The sequence below is a fragment of the Garra rufa genome, chromosome 6, assembly GCF_049309525.1.
Source record: "Garra rufa chromosome 6, GarRuf1.0, whole genome shotgun sequence".
In the NCBI taxonomy this organism is placed as follows: domain Eukaryota; kingdom Metazoa; phylum Chordata; class Actinopteri; order Cypriniformes; family Cyprinidae; genus Garra; species Garra rufa.
In genome coordinates, this window is record NC_133366.1 from 14,225,706 (window position 1) to 14,249,872 (window position 24,167).

General features: G+C 35.5%; 2 protein-coding genes and 1 long non-coding RNA gene across 3 annotated transcripts in view; 2 read left to right on the top strand and 1 right to left on the bottom strand.

The window, feature by feature from the left end:
- Window positions 1–3,650: 3,650 nt before the first annotated feature.
- Window positions 3,651–10,401, bottom strand: LOC141336647 (uncharacterized). Its single transcript, XR_012355722.1, has 2 exons — window positions 8,555–10,401; window positions 3,651–4,701 (listed from the first exon to the last, which is right to left on the bottom strand). It is a non-coding gene; the product is annotated as an uncharacterized lncRNA (long non-coding RNA).
- A 184-nt stretch (window positions 10,402–10,585) lies between these two features.
- On the top strand, window positions 10,586–15,222 carry spryd7a (SPRY domain containing 7a). The gene is made up of 5 exons (XM_073842357.1): window positions 10,586–10,834; window positions 11,149–11,265; window positions 11,978–12,144; window positions 12,676–12,778; window positions 14,262–15,222. The coding sequence occupies exons 1-5, from the start codon at window positions 10,729–10,731 to the stop codon at window positions 14,357–14,359; spliced, it is 591 nt and encodes a 196-aa protein (XP_073698458.1). The 5' UTR covers window positions 10,586–10,728; the 3' UTR covers window positions 14,360–15,222.
- Window positions 15,223–17,525: 2,303 nt separating this feature from the next.
- Window positions 17,526–24,167, top strand: part of kpna3 (karyopherin alpha 3 (importin alpha 4)) — a 34,738-nt gene continuing 28,096 nt past the window's right edge. The window contains exon 1 of the mRNA XM_073841820.1: window positions 17,526–17,635. Coding sequence (XP_073697921.1) covers window positions 17,567–17,635 — 69 coding nt within the window. The 5' untranslated portion in view covers window positions 17,526–17,566. The remainder of the gene's footprint in view (window positions 17,636–24,167) is intronic.

Sequence of the window (24,167 nt, forward strand, 5' to 3'; positions counted from 1 at the left end):
ATTTTGAATAATTTAGCATTAAATATTGTATTATCTTGTATACTAAGTGTAGTTGTTTTCAAGAGTACACCAATTGTGCATGAAGATCAAAAATAGTTGTTGATAGTGTGTAGAGTTCAATAAATAATCTTTATTTACACTATTTATAGTTAATTTTGAATTATTTTGCATTAAATATTGTATTTTCTAGTATATCAAGTGTAGTTGTTTCCAAAAGTACACCGATTGTGCACAAAGATCAGAAATGGTTGTTGATAGTGTGTAGAGTTTAAGAAAATATTTTTATTTACACCATTTATAGTTATTTTAAAAAAAATATTTTGCATTAAATATTGTATTTTCTAGTATATCAAGCATAGTTGTTTCCAAAAGTACACCAGTTGTGCACAAAGATCAGAAATGGTTGTTGATAGTGTGTAGAGTTTAATAATTTCAATTTACACTATTTATAGTTAATTTTGAATTATTTTGCATGAAATATTCTATTTTCTATTAATATTAAGTGTAGTTGTTTTCAAGAGTACACAGATTGTACACAAAGATCAAAAATACTTGTTGATAGTGTAGAGTTCAATGAATAATCTTTATTTACACTATTTATAGTTCATTTTGAATTATTTTGCATTAAATATGGTATTTTCTAGCATATCAAGCATAGTTGTTATCAAGAGTACACCAATTGTGCACAAAGACCTAGATTAGTTGTTGGTGTGTAGAGTTTAAGAAAATATTTTTTATTTACACCATTTATTTATTTTTAAACATTATTTTGCATTAAATATTGTATTTTCTAGTATATTAAGTGTAGTTGTTTTCAAAAGTACACTGATTGTGCATAAAGATCAAAAATAGTTGTAGAGTTCAAAAAATAATCTTTATTCATACTTTATAGTTAATTTAAAATTATTTTGCATTAAATATGGTATTTTCTAGCATATCAAGCATAGTTGTTTTCAAGAGTACACCAATTGTGCACAAAGATCAAAATTAGTTGTTGATAGTGTGTAGAGTTTAAGAAAATGTTTTTTATTTACACTATTTATAGTTATTTTGAAAAATTATTTTGCATTATATATGGTATTTTCTAGCATATCAAGCATAGTTGTTTTCAAGAGTACACCAATTGTGCACAAAGATCAAAATTAGTTGTTGATAGTGTGTAGAGTTTAAGAAAATGTTTTTTATTTACACTATTTATAGTTATTTTGAAAAATTATTTTGCATTATATATGGTATTTTCTAGCATATCAAGCATAGTTGTTTTCAAGAGTACACCAATTGTGCACAAAGATCAAAATTAGTTGTTGATAGTGTGTAGAGTTTAAGAAAATGTTTTTTATTTACACTATTTATAGTTATTTTGAAAAATTATTTTGCATTATATATGGTATTTTCTAGCATATCAAGCATAGTTGTTTTCAAGAGTACACCAATTGTGCACAAAGATCAAAATTAGTTGTTGATAGTGTGTAGAGTTTAAGAAAATGTTTTTTATTTACACTATTTATAGTTATTTTGAAAAATTATTTTGCATTATATATGGTATTTTCTAGCATATCAAGCATAGTTGTTTTCAAGAGTACACCAATTGTGCACAAAGATCAAAATTAGTTGTTGATAGTGTGTAGAGTTTAAGAAAATGTTTTTTATTTACACTATTTATAGTTATTTTGAAAAATTATTTTGCATTATATATGGTATTTTCTAGCATATCAAGCATAGTTGTTTTCAAGAGTACACCAATTGTGCACAAAGATCAAAATTAGTTGTTGATAGTGTGTAGAGTTTAAGAAAATGTTTTTTATTTACACTATTTATAGTTATTTTGAAAAATTATTTTGCATTATATATGGTATTTTCTAGCATATCAAGCATAGTTGTTTTCAAGAGTACACCAATTGTGCACAAAGATCAAAATTAGTTGTTGATAGTGTGTAGAGTTTAAGAAAATGTTTTTTATTTACACTATTTATAGTTATTTTGAAAAATTATTTTGCATTATATATGGTATTTTCTAGCATATCAAGCATAGTTGTTTTCAAGAGTACACCAATTGTGCACAAAGATCAAAATTAGTTGTTGATAGTGTGTAGAGTTTAAGAAAATGTTTTTTATTTACACTATTTATAGTTATTTTGAAAAATTATTTTGCATTATATATGGTATTTTCTAGCATATCAAGCATAGTTGTTTTCAAGAGTACACCAATTGTGCACAAAGATCAAAATTAGTTGTTGATAGTGTGTAGAGTTTAAGAAAATGTTTTTTATTTACACTATTTATAGTTCATTTTTAATAATTTTTGCATGAAATCTCTTCTTTTCTAGTATATTAAGTGTGGTTGTTTTCAAAAGTACACCAATTGTGCACAAAGCTCAAAAATAGTTGATAGTGTGTCGAGTGGGATTAAAAATGTCAGATTTGTTTTCTTCAGTGCCAGGATTGTTTTATTCTGTCCCATTGGGCAGATCTTGTGTGTGTAAATGTGCTTTCACACACACTTGTGTGCTCTCGTGCCCCCTTTGCTTGTTACTCTTGTAAAAGCAAGTGAAATTATGGGAGCAGCTTCCCCTTTCTGTGGTAGGAAGTGAATGTTTCTCTGCTAACTTCTGGCATACGAAGTTACAGGGAACAACACATCTAGCTGCAGTCTCGTAAAAACACACTAATCAGACTAACCCCTTCACGTCACCAGACTGTGTCATTTTGGTTAGCAAATAAGTATTTTGTTTATTGAGTATAGTTTTAGTTTAATTTAGGCACACATATGCATTGCAGTGTAACATTAAGTGTATATTACTTGAATATATAAATAACTTGATGTTGTTGAATTCATCGTCCCTTCTAGGTTTTATTATCATATAATCAGCCAGTAAATACATTTTATATAAACCATGACTGAGTGTTATGCCTTTATGAATTTGCTATTAGCATTAATAGTAAGTTACAATTTTTAAAATGAATGATTTTGATTTTTAGTTTGATGTTGCTCAGTACTTAGGCTGAAATGATGACTCATCTTTTTCTCTTTCTTTTTTATCATTGCTATCCCGTAAAAGTTAGTTTATTCAAAGTTCACCCTTAAAGTTAAGTATTAGCACTACCACTTAGACATTTATATTGTGTGCATTATTAAACTTACTTTGTGTTGTTTGTCCTTTGGTTTAATTTTAATATCCTTTGTGTTTGTCATGGACAAGTGTGTTCTTGTTTTTAGTACTTAATAGAATATCTTTTGAACTTTAAATTTATTTAAACTAAAATTATTATTTTTTTAATTATCAGACATTTTGTAATTTGAAGAAAACACCTCTTTGTAGGTTTGGTGCTGTTGTGGTGTTATTTGTTGGGGATGGGTTTCCTTACACACTTTTACACACACACACACACACACACACACACACACACACACACACACACACACACACACACACACACACACACACACACACACACACACACACACACAAGGATTTATCTCCAAACAAGACAATGCAGCAACCATTTAAATATTTTACATTATATGCAAGCACAACAAGATAATTACACCTGTCCAATAAAAAAAACACACTGCATGCTATGCGCATGGTATACTTTTGTATTTTTCTTTTTTACCTGTAATTATATGTTAAGAAACATAAGAGCCAGAATTTGTGCTTCATAAATATCCTTTTATTTTTGTTTTCTCCAGGAAAGGAATGTCGAGCACACGGCATGACACTGAGCTGTGACACAGTCAAGTAACTGTAAGTACACCACTGGTTTAACCATTTTAACTATATTGAAGCATGGTTTAGTTGAATTATTTCCAAAAGTATATGGAAAAACAAAACGTTTTTTCTATATCCTTATGAAGTGCCTAACAAAGAGAAAACAACAAGAAAGTGAAAGGCATACAGACGGAGCAAACATCATGAGTAAATATTATAATGTGAAAGGCTACAGGCTTTTGTCAGGGAACACTTTTTTTCCCCTCCCAGAAGTCCATGGGGCTCTTTTCATAACCTGTAATTTTACCCTTTTAGACGGCAGATGCTTCACTGTCCTCTTGCTTGTGTTACACCAAAAGTTTATTGTCAGTATTGGATCACCTGGTACAAAAGCACATGTGCGTTTACTGAATGGCACAGAAACCAGGGGTTTACAAAAGAAACCGACATCAGAAATGGAACATGATAAATATTGAAAGTTAGTCATGCGTGAAATCATTCTGTTATTATTAGCACGGTTATTTTGCACTTTGCACACGTCATGTAAATTATTTCTTACACTCTCACATAATTTTAAAGATGCAACCATATGAAACCTTGTTGTTCCCCTTACTCATATGGTACTCTAAAAATGCATGTCTTGACTGATTTGAATTACCTCTATGAATCTACTTGCAAATCTTATATTGAATATGAAAATAATAGTAGATTTATGTAATTCAGTTAGACAACTCAGTTGCTGGTTTTCTGAAGTGATCTGCTTTTGGCAAATCTCTCTAAAGATACAGTGAACTAGACAGTGCACACTTACTTGGTAATGGTGATTTCATCAGCAAGGCAGGATGTCTAAGAACGGTGTGAATCTGATGCTTTTCTCAGAATAGGTACTGAATTACCACAATTGACCAGAGAGTTAAGAATATGCAAATGGTTTTTGAGCACTGTGTACTTCTGCAGAAAAATCCAACCATCACTGAGGTGTAGAAATGTGCTGTTAACAACAGAAGAAAGTTAAAAAAAATAGTTAAGGTCATATAACAAGCAGCAATGTAATAAACATTTTATACCTTTAAAAACACAGATGCTCACTTGAGTTTGGCATGATGTAACAGATTTTTAAAAGATTAAAAACAATGTATTTGACCTTGAAATTAGACATTGGCAGCTGCCAATTTTTTCTGGTTTACATTTAAAACAAAAGAAGTCAAACCAAAAAATATTCAGACACCAGATATAATTTTTCATATATTTTTTACTAGTGGATGCAGGACTCTATAGTTCATTTATGTAAGTGAGGATAGCAAAATAAACTGTGACATATTACACACAAAGATTCTTCATACAGTGGACCACCAGTAAAACTGATAAAAACTGGGGAGCAAAATTATTCAGACACTTTGACCTGACTATGATTTTGCTCAAGTGTGTTTTTTTTTTTATTGCTAATGTGCCTTTTTTACACCACAGACTGAAATTAAGCATTGCTTGGTAATTGGTCAACAAAGTATTGATAGTTGTGTAAATATTGTAATCCATTACCTTTCTACCAGAGTTATCTGACATTATCAAGATGAATTTGTTCTGACACCGTTTACTCCGAGTTCTTGCCATATTTTATTACCACTATAGTGAATAAACTGTGATAATGTGAGCAAATGTCTGAATAAATTTTGGTTTGACTATCTTGACTCCTAAAATGTTGATACACTTTCACTTTTTTCATACATGATTATGTTAGTGTTCTATGTCCTGCTGCATTTGCGTAGCAAAACCAGACGTGAGAATAAAACCGTCCACAAAGCCTCAGGAAGTATCACGTTTTAATCAAAACAACCGCTTGGTATTTTATCTCTATTTTAGATTTTAGATTCTAGATTCTAGCAAGTTTTTTTAGGCCTCGAAGTCATTACAGCATGTAGTCATATTGACACTTACTCATTGTCTCCTTATTGATCCTGTGTTTTCAGGTTGCGAAACACGAGGAGCGTGTGTGTGCGGCTGTGTGGGCGCGCGCCTCGCGTGAGTGCGTGTGCGCGCGCTCTGTGCGGGGCCTGTCGGTACTGTAGCAGCACAGAATGGTTTGTGAGTTATAACGGGGGTGCAGGCCGTACTGTGCTGCGGCAAGAACGACAGGACAGACGCGCACTTCACATTCAAACGGGTGGAAAGCCAGAGGAGAGAAACAACAACAACAGCAGCAGAGCAGCCAGACTACGTGTGCCTGCGAGTCTCCTGAACTTGGCCGTCTGACTGACTGGCTGCCTGGCTGTAGCAGCACGTAAATATTGGAGTCAAAGCACTAGCGAATCCTCCAGTATTGACCGTGCTGCTGGAGTTAGGCGGGCCGTTTACCGTCTGTGCTTCGGGATCCCTCATCAGGAGATTAACGACTAACAACATGCTGGTGCTTTGAACCCTTCTATTCTGACATGAAATTTAATAAAACATCAAATAAGCTGTAGAACTTTGTTTTAAATGAGTCAGATGCTTTTCTAAAAGTGCTTTGAGTTTGTTGATACGATTGATGTACATGGAAAAATGAAATAAAGAACAAATAAAAGGCATGTTAATTGTACGGAGCCGCTAATTCTGCAGTTTCTGTCATAGAAAAAAATATCTACCACACCAACCAAGTTCTTAAGCATCATGGCATCAGTAATGTACCTTCCATCTTTATTTTCACATTTTGCATTACGCAGCATCGCCATCTTCTGGGAAACTTTAAATGGTTTGAAGTTTTCAGATCGCCCCCGTTTCTTTTTAAGTTAGGTTTTAGGCGAGGGGTGCTGACAGAATCCCTTCGTGAATCGGCCCCTTTTGGTCCTTTTCGCTGTTTGTTTTGATTCTCGCGTTTCTTTCCTGCTGCAAGGGTCGTTAATATCAAGTATATTTACACTCGCTCTCTGTTGAAACGCTTGGCTTTCTCCTCAGGCGATACTGAGGAAACCATCCTTCAAAATCGTGTCCACCATCAGGCCAAGATTAAGAAAAGTTTGCGTTCATCTGGATCAATTGTTCGAAAGTGTCAAATAAGCAAGTGAAAAATGGACATGCGTTGAAAAAATGAAAATGCGAATCTATAGCTTCAAACCGAAACACTAAGTTGACCTCGTTACCTCGAGATTCGAATGAGTAAAGCTAAAATAAATCAGACTAATTTAAATTTTACCTCAGATTTAATTGACTTGTTTCAGAAGTATGAACTTCAATATCTAGCCACAACAACATTCGCTTGCTTAAATGTGCCTGAACCTGAATTTAGATGGCATTAACTCAAGTATAAACATAAAGGCGACGAGTCCGATTTTGGGTCATTACGTACAAGCTGATTTTATTCCCTTAAAAGAAAATTATTAACGGAATCCCTGATTATCCTGGACGACGAAGCGCAGCTCCGCGACCTCACATTTCTGATGCCAGTTCCTGTTCCCCAAAAATGGGAACATGACAATAAATGTGTTTGAACACAGCCTTAGATTAAATCAAATGTATATACGTCTTTGTGAAAATGTATATTAACTAAGTTTGAAGAGCATTCACACAATATCCGCTTGATACTTTCATTCTCGATATTAGATCTTCAATATGAATATGTACTCGGACTACACGTAGGCTTGCATAAATGACTAAAACAGCTGCATTAAATGTCCTAAATGGTTATTAAATGTATTGAAGGCGCATAATAAATAAGCATTGTTTTAGATTCAGTGGTAGCCAAACAACAAAGTTCGTTCGTAAAAAATAAACAGAGGAAAGAAAAGTCTGTCCAAGGAAAAAAGTTATTGGTGTGGATGCACTGTAAATCTTACTGTTTTAGGAAGAAAGTACATTAAACGTAAATCTATAAAATCGTTATGTTTTGCGTCATTTTGATTGGTCACTTGCGATTATGTAACACATTCTGTTTTTTTCTTTTTGGACATCGAAAAGCTGGTTTAAAAAAAAAAGATGTGGTACTTGTACTGTTGGATTTGCCGTCGTTTATAGAATCTGAGTTTAATCAGATTCGTTAATATAATAATAAACTACAGTCGAAACGACTGGCCCTATTTGACGGACTGCGAGTCCTTTGATTTAACCTCAACCTCTATTGTACATCGCATTACGTAATAAAAAGCAGGTACGTGTTAAATCAATGGAATTGTCGAATGACACGCATGACAGACATTTAGCGAACCGATAAAAATAAGCGAAAATAGGGCAGAAACCACGTCACTTTCTTCTGCTCTTACGTCACTCCTTTCTCATGTCACTGAGGTTATTCTTTCCCTAGGCTGAACTAGAGCTTAAATACTGTACTTATGAATTCGCACTGAGCACTTTCTGAAGCGGAAACTCATAGTGCACCCAAAAGGGCTGCATAACTTTTTTTCTGTCTGAATAAGCTATTCTTGGCAGGTAAGGCGAGATCCTACCCGGTAATTTCCACAGAAACATCATTTGGAGTGCCACAGCTGAGCAACGCGCAGGTTTATGCTGAAATCTGATTGGGCAGTTCTGAAAATAACGGTTTTGTTATCATTCAAAAGGCTAAACCAGATAAATGCGCTCAAGTTCATCTCATCGCTGTTTCCAAATTAGTTTATGCCATATTGCGAATGCGAAAGCAAACAGACCTGGCTATGTACATCACCTCATTTGTCATCACCTGCATCTCAAAAACACAACAGGGCGAATGCGAGAAAGTTAGGATAAGTCAGTACCTTGTACAAAAGGTAGTGATTTAAAACGCTCTCTCGCCTTTCCAAGATGTGTGAATTATTAAAGTACCTTAAGCTAAATCAGAAAATATTTCTAAAAAAGGTCGACAGGAAGACCATGATGAAACATTGTACCTACTTTACCTTCTTTTGGTCCATTTACCTCGACATCTGCTTACTAGTCACCCCCAAAGGACAAGCAGGTGATGTCAGTCAAAACAAGCATTTTTTACAATAATGCAATAATCCTATGAAAAGTAGGGATGTTGGACAAAACAGTTCCCCTGCATAACTGCAAACACATCACGCGCTCTTTTATTGGTTAGAAACCGCGCGCGCCAGTTACCAGGGCACTCGGAAAACGCAATCATGGCGCTTGTTGCTGTGCAGATTTCAACACTGACGAACTTCAAAAACAACAAACCAAAGTTAATTTCGAAGTTGCGTATGACAAGTAGCAAAAAGAAGTCTTTCGAAATGTTTATTTTAACTTGTCTTTGATGTGAGGGCGAGAAAATATATGCACGCAAGTAAAGATATATTTTCGTTTTTGACAGAAGTTGGTCAGATATAGATCCCCCCTTACTTTGAGCGGTGAGGTTGTTGCTATGCAAAACTTCACAGCTGTAACTGAGCGGCACAGAGCAGGTTAAAAGCTTTTAAGGTCACATCGATCCTGATCCGTCAGATTTGCGCTCTGTCTCGCACATTCTGCATGAACTTGTACACATAATGCCATGACGTTAAAGTCGGTTCCAAACTTTCTTCCTATTACCTGTACGGTGTAATAGCTGACAAATTGGTGTAAACATGTTGTCTTCCAATGATTACCTGGCGATTAAGTGACATTACGTTTGGTGTGATGATCGGTTGCTAGTCTTATGGATTTAAAGGAATAGTTCATCCAAAAATAAACTCATGATTTACTCATCCTCAAGCATTCCTAGGTGTATATGACTTTCTTCTTTCAGACTAATACAGTCAGAGTTCTATTTAAAAAAATGCCCTGGCTCCTTCAAGCTTTATAATGGCAGTGAATGGCTGTTGAGATTTTGAAGTCCAATAAAGTGCATCCATCCACCATAAAAAGTGCTCCACATGGCTCCAGTGGGTTAATAAAGGCCTTCTTAAGCGAAACAATGTGTTTGTGTAAGAAAAATATCTGTATTTACAACTTTATAAACCATAATCTTTAGTTTACGCTAACTGTCGTATGTGCGTACATGAAAGTGGTGTTCCAAGCTCGGATGAGAATATGCAAGTCTCATGAGAACCAAGTTTTGTTTACAGCAAAGAAAAATCAGCATGCTCCTGACTTATATGGAACATCTCCAACATTTTTCTTTATTAATCCTTGTTTTGTACTCGTTACTGGAGTTTTCTTTTGCTCTCTCCTCAGCGCTTCTAGGTTCGCTTATGTCCTACGTCATCCACTAGAAAGCCACTCTCTCGTGAACACGCATACAACAGTTAGCGTGAGCTAGCGATTACGGTTTGTAAAGTTGTAAATATGGATATTTTTCTTATAAAAATGCATTGTTTAATGCCAGAAGGCCTTTATTAACTTTTTGGAGTCGTGTGGAGTGGGCTACTTTTTATGATGGATGGATGCACTTTATTGGGCTTCAAAATCTCAACACCCATCCACTGCCATTATAAAGCTTGGAAGTGCCAGGACATTTTCTTTATTTAACTCTGATTGTATTAATCTGAAAGAAGAAAGTCATATATACCTAGGATGACTTGAGGGTGAGTTAATCATGGGGTAATTTTCATTTTTGAGTAAACTATCCCTTTAAGTTTTTTCAGTAAGGGATAATTCGTCTAAAGTGTTATTGCTGTCATCATTTACTCACTCTTATTCGAAACTCGTATGACCTTCTTCCACGAAACACAACAGTAAGTCAGTCGTTGTCTTGTTACCATTCGCTTTAGTGTGCAAAAGGTGCAATGAAAGTGAATGGGGAGCGATCCTTGTTGGCCCCTTGCATTCTGCAGAACGCCTCGATTTGTGTTACACGGAAGAAAGAAAATCATACGGGTTTGTCACAACATGAGGGTGAGTAAACGACGGCAGGATTTTCATTTCAATAGCAGTCCATTGGTTGTTCACTAGAGGTCGCCGTTGAGCTTTCCTGAAAATAACATTTTTTAAAAAGTGAGCGAAAACCCTTCACGTCATATCCGCTTAGCTTAGCATGTAGGGAGAATAAAAATGACCTCCGGTGATTTGTAGCACAATAACATCTTATAACAGCTAAATAGAACGCAACCACGTTATTTAATTGTAAAGGTATTATTGTGAGTGAAATACAATTATGGCGGATTTGGTTTCATGTTGTTTTGGCTGTTGTGGAGACAATAACAGGGGCCACGTAACACTGAAGGAAATGCCCACGGTTCAGCTGGACACTCATCACATGGGTAAGTGTTGCGATCTGACATTTCAACCACATTACGGAAAAAGTTCGAGTCTTACAGTATGATAAAAAAGGTTGTTCTCATTCAGTTACTATACAGTGAAGTGCTATAATCAGACTTGACATAACTGTGCAGTTACAGTTCTTTTGAGTTTGACATCTGTAATCACATGTATATAATTCAACGGAATTAATAAACAGTAGTAAAATGACACAGAATGTACAGCATGTTTGGATAAAGATGAAGAAGAGCTCAATTTAATTAGGCTAAATTAATTAAGTATGTGAAAATATATATTTTCTGCCTTGATATTTCAGGTACTGATGTTGTCATTGTAAAGAGTGGAAGACGCATATGTGGAACTGGTGGCTGTTTTGCAAATGCCCCTCTACATCAAAACAAGAGCTACTTCGAGTTCAAGATTCAGTCCACAGGTAACACATGATTTGTACAAGCGTTTACAAGTAAGTCAGACCAATTAGTCAACAGTTTTAGTCATTAGGTGTGACTGCTGTGAACTTTGTCCAGTGTTGCCAGATTGGAAATGTCCAAGTATCGTACCAGAAGCTCAAAATTATCGTATTTGGGAGAAAATTATCGTATTTGAGTCAAACATTCAAAATAAAGATATTTATCTAGATGTTACAGCTATTTCTCCTTTTCAGCACTTATTTACTATACCTTACTGCAATGATAAACTAATTATCTTACCCGAGTCAAACGTTCAAAATACAGCTATTAATCTTGATGTTACAGCTATTTCTCCTTTTCAGCACCCATTTTCTATTGTCAAACTAACAACCTCAGTTTTGAAACAACTGACCTAAGTGCGACAGGAACGTTAACTTGTGCTCATGAGAGAGAGCCATTCTCCATGATGATTGGTTGAGAAGACGTAAGATTGGATGAAAGACATGCGTAACGCCACTTTCACGTCTCCTCACAATCATGAAGGTAGACGTAGGATCCACACAGCTAGATCTTTGAGAATAGAAGCTCTATAATTACAATGACCATGGTGTCACAAAATTCTGAAATTATCGTACATTGTGGTATTATTGATCGTACATCGTACAGAGGTCAAAATTATGGTACAAATACGATAATTATCGTACGTCTGGCAACACTGACTTTGTCCTTTTGTAGGTGTCTGGGGAGTAGGAGTAGCAACGAAGAAAGCAAATCTGAACCAGATCCCTATGGGTAGAGACCCACACAGTCTTGTGCTCCGGCAAGATGGCACCGTGTACCACAACAATGAAGAAAAGAACCGATTACCAGCTAACAGCTTACCGCAGGAAGGAGACATTGTGGTGAGACTTAGCGGCATTGAATTAATATGGGATTTGTTGGTAAATAAATCTATTTCTGTGTGCTTGGTAAAGCGAGAAGCATTTTGTTTTGGACTGAGATTATATTTGGGGATTGCTGCCTATAAAAACAAGGGTTCTTACAGAGATAGTTCACCCAAAATTAAAATGTTGTCATTGATTACTCACCCTCAGGTCGTTCCAAACCTGTAAGACCTTCGTTCATCTTCGGAACACAAATTAAGATGTTTTTAATTAAATCCAAGGGCTTTTTTGACTCTGCATAGACAGCAACACAACTGACACATTCAAGGCACTGAAAGTAGTAAGGACGTAGCTAAAATAGTTTGTTCAAACATAATTTTATGAAGCTATGAGATGACTTTTTTCAGCGGTTACTTCTCTCCTGGGACAGTCCTCTGCCATTATAGAGTACCACGACACATGCTGAAAGAAGCTGTATTTTTTTTAAAGCAGTGGTTCATTTTCAGTGTAATGACTTCTTAATGGCATCTCATGTTTTTGTGCATGTAGGGTGTTACATATGACCATGTGGAGCTGAATTTGTACCTAAATGGGAAGAATATGAACTGTCCGGCATCAGGCATTAGAGGAACTGTTTATCCTGTAGTTTATGGTAAGTATTTTGGAGTATTTTAAAAATGTTTTAATGACTATGGTCAACCACTAACATCATCTTTGGTTGCCAGTGCAGTTAAGACAAGAATTGCTCAGTTACTTAATAACACAATTACAGAATTGCCTTGATTTGCATTCACTATTACTCTGTAGTTAGTGAGTAACTGCATAAAGATAATGATCATAAAGTGTTTATTGTTCTTTGATTCCAGTGGTGCACAATATTTATAAAATAGAGTTTTTAAACATTAAATCTTGCACCATTGCCTGAATTAGTACAGTCTGTTTTTTTTTTAATTAATTAATATTTTTTTAATTACATTGTATATGGGCCATTCTACAGAATTGGTGCAAACTTTGTTTAAAAAATGTCTCGAAACAGTGTGTGTTTTAGTCCATTGGCTGAGACTAATTTTAACTACACCCCTACATTTATGATCAGGAAATATGTATGTGTCACTCTCTCTCTCATAGCTACATGGTGAGTAGCTATGAAAAATACCATTTTCTGCAACTAAGCAATTTCTTATTTATTTTCTTTATACATAAGTTGTTCAGAAGTGTTCTAGCTAACCATGTGCTGATAAGCATCTTTGAGCTAGGTTCAAAAGTATCTAAAATTGTGACATTTGGTGGTGTTTCGGTAGTGACAGGTTTTTTTTTTTTTTGGTGTTACCTCATAAAATTGTCACTACCTAAACAGGAACACATGATCTTTTATTTCGGGAAAATAAACCACATTTTAGTACAGTTACACAATTTTTTTAGTATTTTAGTATGTTTTAGTGGTGTTTTAGCATGTGGGTTAAAATTCTGTAATGTAATGTGGTCGCTACCAAAACATTACTGTCACTACCAAAAATGTGCAGTCACTCGAAACGTGGGATGTTTTGTTGAAAATAAAGTGTATATTATCAGCTAAGCAGTTATGATAGTGTTTGGTTCAATATATATTTAAACTAATGAATCCTTAACTTTGAAATATGATCAACTTTGTGCCTTTTACAAATTAAATTGGACTGAATGATTTATTTATTTTTTCAAATAAAATTATAAAATACCAAAAAATATATATTTACAGTGTAGATGTAAGCAAAATCTTAATAGGTCAATATACCCCTTCTAATTAAATTGTTATTACTTGATTTTGGTAGTGACAAATTTGGGGAGAGGACAAATATTCCAAAACTATTTCTGAAAATACAATATAAGAATTAACTGCACAATTACTAGAAATGTGTACCTTGGATATTATATAATTTGCATACATTTTTTGGAATCAGACACATTTTCCAACTTTGCACCAATTCTGTAGAAAGGCTCAAACACTATAGAAGGGTTGAGTTTGTTTTGTCATTATTTTCTTAAATTATTTCGCACATTGAGTTGCCAAAGAATTACCTAAAAAAATGAGTATTTTTAAGTAGAATTTATTGTTAAATAACATCTGAACTTGTATGCCTTCGTCTTGTCCCTCACAGTTGACGATAGTGCAATACTGGATTGCCAGTTCAGCGACTTCTACCATTCTCCTCCTCAAGGCTACCAGAAGATACTTTTTGAGCAACAGATCTTCTAAAGTTCATGACAAGCTGTTGTATATACACTAAAGATATGTACTTCACAGCTGGTATTTGAAGTGCTATGGTTTTGACTGATAACTGTGTGGCTCAGCCTACTGAAAGGAGATGAAGTAATGTCATCTGTGATTTTGACTCATGTAAAACTGACACATATCTGGCCATTACTACTAGTTAAAAAAAAATAATAATGTCATCCTATGTTTTTCAGATGAACTCTGTTATATAATCTGTGCACTCGGAACATACATCTTTAATTTACACTTTATCAAACATTGTACATTTACTGATGTACAGTATTAACAGTGCACTTTTGTGAACATCTGGATTTTTGTTTAAAGGCTGGTTTGAATACAAAAACGGGTAAAATAGAGTCACATATTACAGCTGACAATCATGACTTTATGCATTTCAAAACGGTGATGCTGACCTGAAATGCTGATACTGACTCAAAATACTGTCAAAGCTCTTTTATTGTTGTTCTCTGATTTCATTGTCATCTGTCTGATGTGTAACCTGCAGCTGCACAGACCATATGCATCATAATGATTTAGATTTATACAAGCTCTACAAAAGTACATACATATTTAAATTTTATGGCATTTATATTTGGTTGTATTTTCCATGTTATGTTGCTGTTGAAATACATTGTCTTATATCATTATTGCAGTTTGTGCTCAGCATTTAGTGTGACTAATATATTAAGGAAACGTGAGACGTGCTAGAGGATAAAAAGTGTAAATGTTATTTACCTTAAAAATTTATTATTTTTACCTGGGTCAAATTATCTGATTGTGTGTGTTCTCTAATTATGAGTTGTTGCAATTGATCACAAAACTTAATAAATTAATTAACATTGAAATTTGTTCTTTTTGTATATTCTAAACGGGCAGGTCTGAGCTGTGTCTTGTTTAGTAATAAAGATTTTGCTTTTGTCATATGTTCATAAAGACACTGTCCAGAGCGCAGTGTACTACGCGGTGACGTATCTTTACGTACGTTTCTGGCGTACGCATCCTGTCAGCTGAGCAAACTTGCGCAATCTCTAGCTCTACGCACAATGACGCAAATCTACAGAACAGGTCCAATGAAAAAGCTCGCCTTAACTCCAATAATGTTTCACTGCAGAATCACTGCTCTTTTTATCATGATCCTTTACCTAGAACCCCATAATAAAGTGGTGTAAACTGTAGTATGCATCCATAAAACATGTTTATTGTCAAATAGATAATACAGTTACCATACAGGAGTCTGTATCCCGTCTGCTCCGCACCACCCCGGTTTTACGTACATACACCATCATCTACTCCCCCCATAGTGATGGGAAAACCGATTCATTTCCGCGAATCGGATCTTTACCACAATGAACCAGTTCTAAAAACTATCTAGCATTTTTTTAAATCTACAAATTAGGGTTAAAGGATGGTTTAAGTTGATCCAAAGTGATGATAAAGACATATAATGTTACAAAAGATTTCTATGCAGATAAGTGCTGTTCTTCTGAACGTTCTATTTATCACAGAAACCTGAAGAAAATACTGTTTTCAACATAATAATGTTTTTGAGCAGCAAATCAGAATATTAGAGTGATTTCTGAAAGATCATGTGACTGGAGTAATGCTAAAAACCTGCTTTGAAATCACAGGAATAAATTACATTTTAAAATATATTCAAATAGAAAAGAGTTATTTTAAAAAGTAAACATATTTCAAAATTTTACTGTTTTTGCTGTACTTGTAGACATCAAAAATCTTACTGTTCTAAAACTTTTGACTGGTAGTGTAAATGCATATGTTATCACAGTTTTCTTTTCAGAAGTATTAAGCAATTTCAAGTATTCTGTTCAATTTGATGCATGTATGATTCAGCTCAAAAAGTGCATGAAGTGCTTTAGAAGTATGATCTGCCTATACAATAATAAAACTAAAATTCGCTCAGCTGATAGTTGTGTTTTAATAAAAATAATACTAATAGCATTACAAAAAAACACACACACGTTTGTGTGCATGTTGATAAATCTCCCATAGAATCATAAACATTTCCTCTTCCAGTACTACATGTGACCCTGGACCACAAAACCAGTTGTAAGTAGCAATAGCCAAAAATACATTGTATGGGTCAAAATGATCAATCTTTTATGACTAAAAACATTAGGATATAAGTAAAGATGTTCCATGAAGAAACTTTTCCTATAGATATATCAAAACTTAATTTTTGATTAATAATATGCATTGTTAATTTAGACAACTTTAAAGGCGATTTTCTCAATTTTTTTGTACTCTCAGATTCCAGATTTTCAAATTGTTGCACTTCGGCCAAATATTGTCCTGTCCTTAAAGGAACACTCCACTTTTGTTGGAAAAGGCTCATTCTCCAACTCCCCCCGAGTTAATAAGTTGAGTTTTACCATTTTGAAATCCATTCAGCCGTTCTCCTGTTCTGGCGATATCACTTTTAGAATAGCTTAGCATAGATCATTGAATCCTATTAGACCAATAGCATCGCGTTTAAAACTAACCAACGAGTTTCGGTATTTGTCCTATTTAAAACTTGACTCTTCTGTAGTTATATCGTCTACTAAGACCGGCGGAAAATGTAAAGATGTGATTTTCTAGGCCGATAAGATTAGGAACTACACTCCCATTCCGGCGTAATAGTCAAGGACGTTTCCTGCTGTAATATGGACGCAGCAGGCGCAGTAATAGGACAAATACCGAAACTCGTTGGTCATTTTTGAACGCGATGCTATTGGTCTAATAGGATTCAATTATCTATGCTAAGCTATGCTAAAAATTATATCGCCAGAACAGGAGAACGGCTGAATGAATTTTAAAACAGTAAAACTCAATTTATTAACTCGGGGGGAGTTGGAGAATGAGCCTATTTCCAAAAAAGTACAGTGTTCCTTTAAACTTTACATCAATGGAAAGCCTATTTCAGCTTTAAGATGATATATAATCTCAGTTTCAAAAAATTGACTCTTATGACTTGGTTTGTGGCTCAGGGTCACAAAAATGTAAGAAAATGAAAGTTCAATGAGTTGGAGAGGTATTGACCCGTGAACCGGTTCACTGAAACGAACCGACTCAAATGAACGATTCAATCAAGAATCGGACACCGCTACACCCCCCGCCCTCCTCTTCCTCCTTGAGCGGAGCTCCGCACGTCGGTCAGGACTACAGTCACACACACATACACACAGAGCCATGGCCGAAAACGCCGGCTTGGAAAACCATCGCATTAAGAGCTTTAAAAACAAGGGGCGAGATGTGGAGGTAAGTCCACAAGAGACTCTGGACTCTGGGTTTTATTTCAGTTCAGTTTCCTTCTTCTGAGTGTCTTTGGTTCTGGTTTTATGGTGTCGGATCGGAGCGGTGTTTGTGGATCCAGCAAGAGCATCATGCGGAGCGGGCGCGGCCTAGATAGAGGCCTCTTTAAACACACATTTGCCTTCAATATTCACCACTTCATCGCGGCTTATACACGGGACTGAGTTGTTATAACGCACTGTTTAGTCGTGTAAGATTAAAACGGGTATATATAATAGATCGGTCGGTTTAAGTTTTCATTTTAAATTACGTTGGGCCAAAACATGCAGATTTATCGTGTTAGCTTGTGTGCTAACGGCTAACTGGTTAGCAGGCGGCAGATTAATCGCCTAGCAGCCCGTTTATTCGCATTTTTATCGTAGCCATACTTTTAACATTGGTGTATAGAAGTTAACCCACTTTAACATAATCACATAATCGGTAATATAACCTGCTAATCAGTTATATGCGACAGAGACAGGTGTGTTAACACCGGCTTTAGCTCTTTCCAGAACTGAACTAATGACCAGTCATACCTCAACATCTGACCTCTTTATAGCTCGTTTAGTCAAGCCAGGTTAGCAAGTCTCCTGTAGTTGATTTTAATAGACTTGTTCATTGATTAGACCTGACTGTGGTGTTTTAATAAAGATGTCACTGTGAAAAGACAGCTGCTTCACATCTTTTCCTCTTCAATCAGTTGCCCTTTGGTGTGGCAGTTAGCATCTAAGCATCACCTGTAGGTACGCCAGAGTTGAATAAACCTAATTTTATTGCTTCAAACGGGAAGGAAAAGCTCCAGACAGTCGTTCTCCTGAATGCTACTACAGTGTAGGCTTGAACAAGGCGACCTAGAAAACCTAGCAAGCCAGGTTTTGCAGTAAGATGATAGATTATATAATGCAGCAGTGGAGTTTTTTTTTGCCACTGTTGGCTTGAACACTAGATGACTGAAGATATAAAATGATTTTTATACTGTGTTATGTTTAAAGTTTATGACATGACTTTAAGTTAACCCCTTAGGGGTGGGCTATATGTGTAAATTTAACTTAGGTCATTTATATTCATTACTTAACATGGCAGTGGTGCACATCACAAAATAAGCTTGTGACTACACCAAATTTATAAAGTGAACAAAACCATACAAGTTTTATAATCCTCAATATCACTGCTTGATCAAGTGTTTTCAAGACGCACCATCAGTCGGCCATATTGGCTGGGCTGAACGTAAACAAAGACACTGAACTGAACGAAACTCGTATATTTAGCTGATCATTGCTGCTGAAAGTGGTCAATTGTTGTCATGTCTCAAGATTTGGAGTACTACAGACTGCCAAAAGTTATAACAAATCAAGCAGAAGTGTGCAAACAATTGTCTGAGGAACAAAAGGCATTTGCCGTTGGCCAAACTGAACCAGGATTTCCAGAATCTTGACAACATTTGTGTTTGTTCTTATCATTTCAAGCAGGTGAAATATTAAGCTGATATCTTCATTAATACTGCTTGTACCTGTCTTTACCACCTGTTAACTTTAGTTTGTCAATTATTGCGTCCTTTCCTGCTTACTAAGTCTTTCTCTATATGATTAAGCAGCTTCCATACATTTTTTCCTGTGCCTTAGACAGCATAAATTAGCAGAACAACGTATTCAGTAGTACATTAACTGTGCAGTCAATGCTGTTGTTTACATCTCAGTATCTCCAATATGGCCACGCATCCAGGTAACTGACCAAATCGTAATGTAAGTGTAAACCCTCTAAGTTTTTCAAACTTTATCCACATACAGTGCAAATAAGCTTTCCATTGACTTACTAGGATAGGACCATGTTTGGCTGAGATACAACTATTTGAAAATCTGGGATCTGAGGGTGCAAACAAATCAGAATATTGAGAAAATCGCCTTTCAAGTTGTCCAAGTGAAGTTCTTAGCAATGCATATTACTAATAAATAATTACGTTTTTTATATTTACAGTAGGAAATTTACAAAATATCTTCATGGACCATGATCTTTTATTAATGTCCTAATGATTTTTGGCATGAAAGTAAAATTGATCAATTTGACCCATACAATGTATTTTTGGCTTCAAATACACCTGTGCTACTTCTTTTCTAATCTGTTAGGTATGACTAAGGCATTAAAACATTACAAACATCACGATTTTCTGTTGCTGCTTTGAAGAGATGTTTATTGTGAGCAGCGCATGCATATAAAATTGACTTTATCTGTAACCAAATGCAGGCAGTAAAGTTGAAACAGCAGCTCACATCTCATCAAACGTCATGTCTAACCCAGAGGACCGCCGTAATGAGTGTTCAAAGTCACTTTCAGATGAGTAGTATAAAAGTTAAGGTGCTGCGATCACATATATAATGAACTCATTTACTCTCGTACCCTGTTGATACTAGACATCATTATCATCGTCTGCCATGGGCTCATGGAGTAACCCCAGAGGCCTCCTTCAAGATTAATGGTGTGAATTGACTGTGACTGTAGGGTGCTGGTGTGACTCAGCCGTCAGACACACATGGCTTTGGATGAGGCCGGCGAAGCTGTCGCCCGGCTGCAGCTATTCCCGGAATTTGCAAACCAGATTCAGATTTCTCATCTTGTGTTCCTTAAAGAGCGAAGGGCTCGTGCACCGTGGCACAGCTGACCTATTGATGTGGCCAGCGACGGACTGTGGATCTGTGGGATACTTTGACTCATTAGCTGCTAGATTTAGCCCATAACAAGGATGTAATCGTAGCTAACCGAGAGAGTAGCAAGTGCTTCTGTCTGTGCTTTGCATTTGCTAAGTGGCTGTGGAAATAGAAACAAAGGCGTTTGATTAGTCTGCCGTGTCACATACTCTCTTTATACAAAGATCAAAGAGTTCATGTTCAAATTTGCACAATATTCCAAAAACATTTGCGAGTGGATTATAGGGCTGAGTGTTGACATGGATTTAACAATGTGGTTCGTATTCATGAGCTCTTGATTCATTGTTGATTCATTTGGATATACAGTTTAGGTCAAAAGTTTACAGAATCTGCAAAATGTTAACAATTTTAACAAAAATACTTTATTTAGTACTGACCTGAATAAGATATTTCACTTAAGATGTTTACATATAATCCAAAAGAGAAAATAATAGTTGAATTTATAAAATGACCCCATGCAAAAGTGTACATACACTTGATTCTTAATACTGTGTTGTTACCTGAATTATCCACAGCTGTTTTTTTTGTTTAGTGGTAGTTCACGAGTCCCTTGTTTGTCCTAAACAGTTAAACTGCTCACTGTTTTATCAGAAAAATCTTTCAGGTCCAGGTTTCAGGTTATTTGGTTTTTCAACATTTTTGTGTATTTGAACCCTTTCCAACAATGACTGTATGATTTTTGAGATCCATCTTTTCACACTGAGGACAACTGAGGGACTCATATGCAACTGTTATAGAAGTTTCAAACTTGTGAAAACTTTTTGAAATTGAAGATCAGGGTAAATTTGACTTGTTTTGTCTTCTGGGAAACGTAAGTATCTTATGTAGCTTTTGAAGGGCAGTACTAAATAAAAAAAAAAAAAAGATGTTTAGGCAATATAAGAAAAAATGTACACGCCTTCATTCTGTTCAAAAGTTTACACCCCTGGCTCTTAATGCATTGTTTTTTCTTCTGGAGTATCAGCGAGCGTTTAAACCTTCTGTAATAGTTGCATATGAGTATAAATTTCAAAAAGAAAAAAATTCTCAACACAAAATGTAAACTATACAGGGAACACTGTCAGTTGGTATGTTACTGTGATATTAAAGTTGACAATTTACAAACTATTAAATTAAATTGCTATTAAATTAATATATAATATTTAACAATTGTATGCAAACATTTGAATAATTAATCATTTTTATAGTTATCGGTATAGCGGTATAGATTTGCAGATTAAAATAATTTAAAAGCATTTAAAGAGTTTTTGTCAGAGCCCTTGTTTTTCTTAAATTTGACATTAATGATCTTTTTTTTTACATCAGACATATAGATTGGTTCAAAATATCGGTTATCGGTCTACTTAATATATAATCATCGTTATCGGCCCTAAATAACACATATCAGTTAACCCCTAGTTCAAACATATATTAAGACATGATTAATATGTAAAGCTTAATTTATGAATATGGAACATATTTTGTAAAATGGTCCTCTACTTCTTTTAAATCGATTAAAGAACATTAAATCAATTAAAAACCAGTTGAATTTGATATTGCCAACCTACTTTAAGTCCTTCTGTACATCCTGCGGTTTTGCATTTTTCAGGTGCTTTAGCTAAATTATGTAAGGAGTCATTTGTATAATATTTGCACATTTATTTTAAAGTGACTCGGCATTGCATTCAGTATGTTTTCCCTTATAACACCCAGCCTTGGTGTTGCAAGCTGCATGGTCTAAAATTGAGTCAAGCCTGATGTTTGTGGCTATTATGTGGTCAGCCTATTTATTAGTATGTCGTGGACCTAACAGCAGTGAGGCAGCATGTCCTCAGACCACGCTGGCAACCAGACAAGCACATGCACACATACTGTGTCTTTATGCTGGTCTCTAGAGTGCCAAGCTGTCATGTCACCGGCGATGCATCGGTCCGCTGACTCCTGGAGTGCTTCCTCTCGGCTCTGCCCTCCTGTCACTCTGCTGTGACTCATACATATCGCATACGCTGCTAAAATACCATTCATATTTAGACTCCAGGAATCTGCTTTGTGCTGACAATTTCTTGCTTTTATTTGGTTTCCTGAATTGGGCTGAGCAAGTGCAACTTTGAACTGTGGGGATTTTGAAGTTTAAATCTGGCATCAGTTGTAATGCACTCTTAGTCACTTTGAATGAAAGTATGTGCCAAATGCATAAATTGAATTCTCACTTTGAGAACTACTGAGATATTTAATAAGTCGTTCAGAAACAAACGTTGGTGTTTTGACCTTTTCTGTTTCCCTTTCTTGTTAGTCTGTTTTGCTGTACTTCAGCATCCTCTTGCTTCCCCCCTCCATGGCTTTTGGATTGCATAAGGCACAGTGTGGGTTTGCTGTAACATGAACTAGGATGCCCAGTCACAAGATCAAATCTGATCTGTCCCACCATCCCCACCACACAGAAAGTGCAGTCTTTACATCGTTGACTGCTGATGTTTTTCTTTTTCCTTCTATGTCTCACTGCATATTCAATTCAATTCAAGTTTATTTGTATAGCGCTTTTCACAATACGAATCGTTGCAAAGCGCTGTACAAAAGTTTAGGCTACTACAATATATTTAGTAATTTTAGTATTTAGTGGTGAATACTGTATGTCAAGTCGATGTACATATGATATAAATGTTAAAATCAGTAACTGTGTAATCGAACAGATGATGAACACTAATTGCAATGATTATGTGCTGTGATCAAACTTGTAAGAAAATTATGTAGTGCTGTTTCAAGGCTGGCATCATCTGCGGTCCTCTGAGGGGTCGGCATCATCTCTTCTTCTGAATCCAGACTGAAACTTGTGTAAATCCTAGTTACCACGGGATGGAAATCCCGTGGCAGAAACAGAGAAACAAATAGAGAAATAATTAGCGTAGCTGCTGTTCCAACTTCCAACCAAACAAAAATGATGTGTTTAGCCCAAGCCGAAGAATATTAATGTGCATTTGATCAGATGTAACTGAAGTACAACGTTATGAGATACATTATGTGAATGCTTGGCTAAAGAGATGAGTCTTTAATCTAGATTTAAACATAGAGAGTGTGTCTGAACCCCGAACGTTATCAGGAAGGCTATTCCAGAGTTTGGGACCCAAATGAGAAAAGGCTCTCCCTCCTTTAGTGGACTTTGCTATCCTAGGTACTACTAAAAGTCCAGAGTTTTGAGACCTTAGGGAGCGTGAGGGATTGTAGCGTAGTAGGAGACTAGTTAGGCATATTTCATTTGTTTAACAAATTTGACTTTGCAGTGTTTAATCGTATTGTCATAACTGTACCTTCCAGTGAAAACGGCAGACTGCTTTGTGAGGTGTACACGACCTCTGCAATCATTTAGTCACTACTATTTGTTTCTTTTAAAATGCGTGGATTTTGCAATGCCAAATAAAATCCATTTTAACAAGATTACATTACACATTACCTCAAAACACCATTTTGTTCAGCTTGTTGACGTTTTTAAAGACTCAAATACTCATCTCTTGAGCCACTGCACAAAGGAACAAAATGTAACCAACACAGTAAATCAATGCAAATAGTTTAATAAAGTTCAAATAGTTTAGGCTATATTTACACTAGTGCAATTTTGTTTTAAAACGTATAGCTCAGACAGAATTATAATTTCTATTCTGTTTCCACTGATTTACGTGATGTGGTGAGCATTAGCTGCTTCCAGCACTGTCTGCCTATGCTTTTCTTCTGTGACCGCTGTTATTACTCAGAGGAAGCTCATTCGCTGCTCATATGTCAATCATATTTTGTTCATAACCCCGCCCTGTCTCTGTTGACGAACA